Raw genomic sequence first — 8,500 nt, forward strand, 5'->3', positions numbered from 1 at the left:
TTTTTAATGAAGTTTGTTGGGTTATTATGTTGTTTAATTGATTTTTTGTGTGTTTTTAATGAAGTTTGTTGGGTTATTATGTTGTTTAATTGATTTTTGTGTATTTTTATTGAAGTTTGTTGGGTTATTATGATGTTTAATAGATATATGTGTGTGTTTTAAATGAACTATGTTGGGTTGTATTGATGTTTAATTGATTTTTGTGTGTTTTTATTGAAGTTTGTTGGGTTATTATGATGTTTAATAGATATATGTGTGTGTTTTAAATGAACTATGTTGGGTTGTATTGATGTTTAATTGATTTTTGTGTGTTTTTATTGAAGTTTGTTGGGTTATTATGATGTTTAATAGATATATGTGTGTGTTTTAAATGAACTATGTTGGGTTGTATTGATGTTTAATTGATTTTTGTGTGTTTTTATTGAAGTTTGTTGGGTTATTATGATGTTTAATAGATATATGTGTGTGTTTTAAATGAACTATGTTGGGTTGTATTGATGTTTAATTGATTTTTGTGTGTTTTTATTGAAGTTTGTTGGGTTATTATGATGTTTAATAGATATATGTGTGTGTTTTAAATGAACTATGTTGGGTTGTATTGATGTTTAATTGATTTTGGTGCAGCAGTGCGTAGGCGGAGATGCTGCGTGGATTCCCCGGATGGAGCGGCGCCGCCATCTTTACGCCAGCGCTACCGGCGGCTCTCTCTTCGGGTTTCCACTCAGCCGAGCGGCGGTGCTGTTGCTGATTCACCACCAGGACTCTCGGAGCAGCCGATACATTTTTCCTCCCTTTCTCCACCGGGACGCCTGAGACGAGCCCCACTACCTGCGCGCCATGGAAGAAAGAGAGAACTTAGTTTACCAGGCGAAGCTGGCCGAGCAGGCGGAGAGATACGACGGTAAGGCTGGACGCGTGCGGACATWACGCCGATACGGTCATTGAGTGCTTCGGCCGCTCGTCTCTCTGCGCGGGGGGCTTGGAGACGCAGGTGAAGCGTTCACATGGATCAGTATTGAGGGGGATAGGAGACAAAATGGCGGAGGTTTTCTCTGCTCATTAAAACAAAAGCTTCAGCTTGAATTAAATGMCCACAACACACAAGAAGGCGCGGTCGGATTGCTGAACGCCTGCCCCGGCTGTGTGCCACATTATCCGGCAATCATTTATGTTAGCGTCGCGCTGCTGGAGCTGTTAGCCTCTTTTAGCTTCTTGTCCAGGTTGCAAACTAGCTGCTAGCCTTTCTTTAGCTCTGACACGCCAACCCCTACGGAACTGCGAGAATCATGACTTTAATATAAAATTAATCTTACAGCAAGGGTTTTATTTATCCAAGAAGTTTCTGTAAATTATTAGAAAACTGTCATTGTTGAGGCGCCTTCAGGTGTYAAGAAAAACAAGTTTGAATATTTAATTATTTCTCTTTTAAATCAGGATGAAATAAGGATTTTTTATTACAATCAACTTATCAGATTTAATGTTAACCCTGCTTTAGCTGTGAATTTAAACTTTAACTTTAGTTGTGTTTAGATGATGATAAAAAGTTTGTAATCAGCTGGTTTAATCATGTTAAATTTATATTCTAATTTAATCATTAATTCATAAACTGAAAGTCTAAACATTTTGCTGGCAAAAGATTTTATTTTAATCATTCAGTGGTTTTCATCTCAAAACTTGATTCAGTTCTTTTAATTGACTGCTGTGTTAGTAAAATATCTCAGGAACCACTAGATGTATTTTAATAAATCCTTCAGGATCTATGACTAATTAACATTTGGTATGAACTTAATTCAATATGGCCGCCACAGCTGCCAATTAGCAACACATAAATGGTTACAACTCAGTCATTGTGTTAAAGATACTGAGCTGGTAGTAGCTGAGAGTCGCCCCCAAGCCAATCAACATGGCCGCCAGAGCGTATTGGTGTCTACAACTCAGTATTCACAGATATTCATTTAAAGTTTAAGGTGGTAGTAGCCGAATGTTTTCCTCAACACATACGTTGAGAGCTGACGGATTTGTAAAGATCTTCAAACACTGCATGAAATCAAATATACAATTTAAATTGGACTAAAACTGATAACATTTAATCCCTTCTTAGATGAAATCTCACTTTAAAGTTGGTGAGCGACATGCATTCTTTTATGGAAAGCGTGTTTAACGTAAAGTTCTGCCTTTTTTTCCCCTTCATCTAACAATAATCGTCAAGAAAATAAAAACTAATTAGGAGTTGTGACCGCTGATTACTGTTTATGCTTAAATATCAAAAGCATGTTTTTAAATGCGTCCACAATAAGTGTGTGAGAAGCAACACACACACACATACACGTCAGCAGAAAACTGCATGAGGCAGCAAGTCTTAGCAGAATGCACTCAGTCACTTTCTTTTTGTGTGTGTGTGTGTGTGTGTGTAAATGCAGCTGAAGATTTGCTTTCGTCTCACCTGCTGATCGTTCAAAGGAGTGCTGGGTTGAAACTAGGGCTGCACAATATTTGAAAACTGACAATACTATTTTTTTCTAGCTCTGTATATGGCCCTTTAATATTAGCATTCATGCTAACCATATTTTTACCTCTTTACCACCAGCAGATGTTTCTCAAACCACGTAACGACTTGTGGATCACGGGACCAAATTGCCAGATTTGCAGGCGCTAACAGCAGAGGGTAGTATTGTTTGTGCAGCGGTACCAGCCTTAGCTACTAGCTAAATGCTAGCTCACAAATGTGGCGCGGCCGGATGATGTCATTGAGAACCACCAGTTCTCTGCTCGTTTGGAGAATTCACCGACACATTATTGTCCCAGAAGTTTCACCACAAAATTTAAAGTTTTAGCTTTTCCGTCATGAAGCAACCCCTCAAAATAAAAGCAGAAACACGTTATCGATTGGTGCAACGATTTATGATTTAATCCCTAGATAGTACGCTACATTAAGATGATTGTCAAACGGTACATCGTGCAGCTTTAGTTGAAACTGTCTGCAGAAAAAACTGATTTCTGTTCACACTGATGTAAAAATGGCCCCAAATGTTGAAAACACAAGTGTGAACAGTTGGTGTGATGAACTGTTCTCACAGCTTGAACAAAAGTACGTTTTCTCATAGCGACAAGTTGGTCAACGTGAACTCTTTAGTGTCGCTGCTCGTTTGTACACATCTACCTGTGTCTGAGCCTTAGTGATCGATGTGACAAAGCTCAGCGGTTCTGCTGGGTGGGTTTGAGGAGAAGCCGCTCCTCCCGTCATGTATCGGGTGTCGCCGTCATGCCGGTTTTTTGGCTCCGGCGGGATAACGTGCCGTCTGTGGTGTCGAACATAGACGGAGCTCCGACACGGTTTAAAACAGTTTGTACATTTTTAAAAGTCCAGGTTCTGACTCGTTGGTTGTTCTTGTTTTTAGAAATGGTGGAGTCGATGAAGAAGGTGGCCAGCATGGACGTGGAGCTGACGGTGGAGGAGAGGAACCTGCTCTCCGTAGCGTACAAGAACGTGATCGGAGCCAGAAGAGCCTCGTGGAGGATCATCAGCAGCCTGGAACAGAAAGAAGAGAACAAAGGTGGCGAGGACAAACTAAAGATGATCCGTGAATACAGGAAAGCGGTCAGTCCCATTTTTAACTCTTTCTATCAAATGGTTCTTAAACTGCTCTCTGTTACAGCTAAAGGTCCAGGTTAAAGAACCGCGTAAATTATGTGGGCGAAGGTTCACCTCAAACTAAGACAGTCAGAACCGTTGGGTCCAGCTCTGAGCTGATTCTGATTCTACGATCTATAAATGACTCCCTGCTGCAGTCAGAGCGTCTGTCTGTCTGCAGCTAAACGGTCATTAAACTGTGGATGAACTGAAGGAACTGCTCCTCTGCTCTTCTGTCAACAAATAAACAAATCAGAGCTGATTTATTTACAGAAACACATCAAACAGCTGAAAACTGACGAGTTAAAGCTAAAAGAAATGCACACTAGCTAAAAGGAGCAGGCCAGTAGCTAAAAGGAGCGGGGCCTGTAGCTAAAAGGAGCAGTCCAGTAGCTAAAAGGAGCGGGGCCAGTAGCTAAAAGGAGCAGGCCAGTAGCTAAAAGGAGCAGGCCAGTTGCTAAAAGGAGCGGGACCAGTAGCTAAAAGGAGCGGTGCCAGTAGCTAAAAGGAGCGGTGCCAGTAGCTAAAAGGAGCGGTGCCAGTAGCTAAAAGGAGCGGTGCCAGTAGCTAAAAGGAGCGGGGCCAGTAGCTAAAAGGAGCGGGGCCAGTAGCTAAAAGGAGCGGGGCCAGTAGCTAAAAGGAATGAGCCCAGCAGCTAAAAGCTAAAAATAACATGAAAACGTAAATAAATGTAAATAATTGTAAATATGGTGAAAAGTCTAAATGTAGTAAAGACTAAAGTCACAGCACATCCTCTGAATGACCTGAATGTTTTGATGTGAAAACAGCTAAAAATACATCAAGCAGCAGAAGCAGATTATAAAAATAAAGGAAAAAATAGTGTTGAATCAGCATCTCTCTGTGTTTGAGTAAAAGCTGCTGGTCCTTCCATCAGAACACGCTGTCATCCATCTGGTGATGATGTCATCATGTAACAGGAAGTGGGGTTTTTTTCTGTCCGCAGGTGGAGAAAGAGCTGAAATCTATTTGCAACGACATCCTGGATGTACTGGACAAACACCTCATCTTAGCTGCAACCACGGGAGAATCCAAGGTTTTCTACTACAAAATGTAAGTAAATAAACAAGCCTTATTTTATGGCTTGAAGACGACCTTGACCCGACAAAAGCTGGTGGTTCTGGGTGTGGACGGGTTCAGTTTGACACTCAGCTGAAGAAGACGTTTGATTAGGTTGATTAGGTTGTTGTTGAGTGAGTTTTAATGGGACACCCGACTCTTCGCTCGCTCAGTTGTTTAAACAAGTCAGTGTTTGTGAGAAAACTGATCCGCGTGACTGTTTTTGTGTTTCCTGCTCAGGAAGGGAGATTACCACAGGTACCTGGCAGAGTTCGCCACGGGCAACGACAGGAAGGAGGCCGCCGAGAACAGTTTGGTGGCTTACAAAGCGGCGAGCGACATCGCTATGATCGAACTCCCTCCCACCCACCCCATCCGCCTGGGACTGGCCCTCAACTTCTCCGTTTTCTATTACGAAATCCTCAACTCACCGGACCGCGCCTGCAGGTACGGCTTTGAGGGGAGGTTTGSTTCTGCTTGAAGCGAACAGCTGCGTTTCTTCAGCTTGTTTTTGTTCTCGTGTGTCAGGTTGGCAAAGGAAGCTTTCGACAACGCTATAGCAGAACTGGATACTCTGAGCGAGGAAAGCTACAAGGACTCAACACTTATCATGCAGTTGCTACGTGACAACTTGACGCTATGGACCTCAGACGTTCAGGGAGACGGTGAGAGAAACTTTATTTTTAACTCGTATCAAAGAGATGAATCTGTTCCCACATGTCGGCAGCTTTTTAGTCTTCAAATCCTCTACAAAGCTCCTAAAACTGAAGTCTTTTCTTTAACCTCTCCTGAGGACAGCTGTTTGAAAAATATCTGAGTCATCCTTCCTCTAACTCTTCATCTCCCCCTCATTCCTCTTCAGATTCTTAAGGAGTCTTCCTCCTTCCCTCTGTTATTCRAGTGTATTTCGTAAGTTGTTCCTCCTGTCTGCTGTCTAACCGCTCTAACACCTCCTTCCTCCAGCCTCTGAATAACCACAGTTATATTTGTCTAACAGGAATGCTTCTTTTCTCACTTTCTGTCCTGTTAGTGTGAAGTTTTGTGTCTCCAGGGTGTCCACAAGTTCCTACAGCTTAACAAGGCCCGATTTAATTCATCTAAAGGAAATTTAATTAAATTGTGTCGAGTAAACAGATTCAATCTTCACTCCTTGGTTGTTGGAATCTGATCAGCACTAATTTTAATTTCACCATATTTTAAAAAAAATGTTGTCGTACGTCAGAATAAAGTTTTATTCTCAACATTTCTGTGTTTTTGGAAGCACATGAAGTATCAAAAGAAATATTGACAAACTTTTCTAAAAGTGTAAAAATAAAAATTTTCTGCTCTTCAAGACAGTCAGACTATCAAAACTAGTGAGATTTCCTTTTATATCATACTTGCAACAAATAAAGACCCATATTTGTTCTAATGTAGAAAAAACTGGCTGATATTATTAGAGGCAAATTGACCCTAACCCTTTTAATAATTCAAATAATCAAATAATTTCGTCCTTTTTCTACCTACAAAATTAGTCTCCAAGGCATTTTTAAGGCTAAATAAATTTTTCAAAGTGAGCCAAATACCTAAAAACAAATTAGCATTATACTGTGCGCAGCCAAGAATACAGTTCTGCAAGTCGCACACACAGAAACAGGCCAGTCTTAAATCGAGTCCATTTGTTTGATATTTGAATGCTGAAGTTGTCGGTTTGATTCTTCTGAGGGAGACGCTCTCATGATTGACGTCTCTCTCTGGCCAATCAACGACCTGCGTTCTGCCAACATCAAACTTTAGCTCCTCTCGGCTCGCTGTGAATGTCAGCCAGGTGGGTCGTATCGGCTCACAGAAAGACCGAACAACTGTACGAGAACAAAGCTCTAACCGTCACCCTTAATGTGTCAGAATGGTTTTATTTGTATGAAGACAAAAGAACCATGCAGCTTGTGGACACACTTCTACTCCACTGATGACCACTGATCACAGTTAGTTTAAATGCACTTTGTATTCAATAAAATTAGTACAATTATTATTAAAATCAGAAACGACACGTGAGTTTGTCTCCTGCAGCTTTTTCTCATATCCCTGCTTGCCCAGGCGCTAATGAGTGATTTTACAGTTTCTATTTTAGTCTCCATAGATTCTCTTTTTCTTATTTGTCCCTTAAAAACTCCCGTCCTGTCCAAGCATCCAGTTGTACAATTGTTCTTTAATAAATCTTCCCACATTCTGATCTGAAGACATTAAACTGTGGGATGTTTTGAACTGAATTAAGTTGCACTTGTAAATTAATTTTAAGTTTTGCTTTAATAAGACGACCCTCTCTTTGCTACATGAGCGCCTTCTGTTTTTTGAAAAAACGTTTTCCTGATTTCACCATTTCCGTTTTTGAAAATAATTAGCTTTTAGTGTTAATTATCAAAAATCTTAACTAGCTACTGCCTTCACAAACTCCTCCCACTGTTACTGCCTTCACAAACTCCTCCCACTGTTACTGCCTTCACAAACTCCTCCCACTGTTACAGCCTTCACAAACTCCTCCCACTGTTACTGCCTGCAGACACTCTCCCTTCTCGCTACTTTATCAATTTTTTTTTGTTTGCAGCCAGGAAGTCAGTTTTTCTGCTCTAAAATAAACAGTGTTTCATTGATTTTATATTTTAAATTTTGGTAATTGGGAAGAAAAATGTTCCGCTCCACCCACCAGATGGATTAAATCTGAGAACATGTTTTAATTTTTCGTGTTAAATTAAATTTGAGATCCCACCTGCCTCAGTGACTGTCGTCTTTTTCTCTGTCAGGTGAAGAACAGAACAAAGAAGCGCTGCAGGACGCGGAGGATGAAGCCCAGCGAGAATGAACATCACCCTCCTCTTCCTCTCCTTACTTTACTGGTCCCAGCACTAACCCTAACCCCTCCCCACATCTTTCCTTCATTGTCCCACCTGTCCTCCTCGGTATGCACGTCCTCTCTGCCCTCTGAGGACCGTCTCAGGTCCTGGTTTCTGCTCCTTCTCTCTCTTTTACGATTTTTACTCCTGAATCATCTGTTGCCAAGTTCGCTCGCCTGTATTTGTAACACACACATGCAAGAGTTTATTTAAAGATAAAACTTGACTTTTTTTTCTTTGTATGTGTGTTCATGCTGAAACTCTTCAGTTGACACGTTTTAGTGGATTTAAAAAGGGGTTGAGTTAAAAGCTTTTAGGAAGAACTAAGTGCCCTCTTTACTTCCTGGTTGTCAAAATGTCCCTCCTCCTCCGAGCGTTGATCTCTAACCTCGTCCATCATTGGACCACGTTTCTGATTTTTGTTAAGTTCAGGCTTAAAGGACAAAATGAGGAGTTTAACACTTTGATTGTAACGTAGTTTAGCGTTGGCACGATTAAAACCAGTTTCGGGGGAAATGTGAGGGCATGCTGTATCTCTACTCCCTCTGACTCTTCAGGTTTCTTCATCTCATCTCTCCTCCTCCTGTTTAGTTTGTGTAACGTGAGTCTGATTTGTACAACTGGATATTCTCACCGGAGCTACAAGTACCATCTGTATTCTTTCTAATACACAGCATGGAATTAACATTAAACTTAAAATTTAAAAAATAAGAAAAAAAAAGTTAAACCTGAGCCAGGCGTGGTCTTTTTTTCCTTGCAGTTTCACAGATGGCCACTAGAGAGCAATCAATGATCATTAAAATATTTTTATTAAATGAAAACCCTGTTTTTATTTAAAAAAAACTTCAATAAAAGACAGAACATCAGCAAATTTAAAATTTTTACTTAAATAAAATAAAAAAGTAATAATAATAATAATAAT

At 40.5% G+C, this 8,500-nt stretch overlaps 1 protein-coding gene across 1 annotated transcript; it reads left to right on the forward strand.

Annotated features, from left to right (window-relative positions):
• Window positions 1-654: 654 nt before the first annotated feature.
• On the forward strand, window positions 655-8,310 carry LOC106514623 (14-3-3 protein epsilon; the record flags this gene model as incomplete). The annotated part of the gene is given in 6 exon segments (XM_014003982.1): window positions 655-901; window positions 3,399-3,598; window positions 4,596-4,702; window positions 4,949-5,155; window positions 5,237-5,373; window positions 7,489-8,310. Coding segments are annotated over 6 exon segments (774 nt in total). The 3' UTR covers window positions 7,548-8,310.
• Between the last annotated feature and the right edge of the window lie 190 nt (window positions 8,311-8,500).

The sequence above is a fragment of the Austrofundulus limnaeus genome, unplaced genomic scaffold, assembly GCF_001266775.1.
Source record: "Austrofundulus limnaeus strain Quisiro unplaced genomic scaffold, Austrofundulus_limnaeus-1.0 Scaffold21, whole genome shotgun sequence".
Classification (NCBI taxonomy): Eukaryota; Metazoa; Chordata; class Actinopteri; order Cyprinodontiformes; family Rivulidae; genus Austrofundulus; species Austrofundulus limnaeus.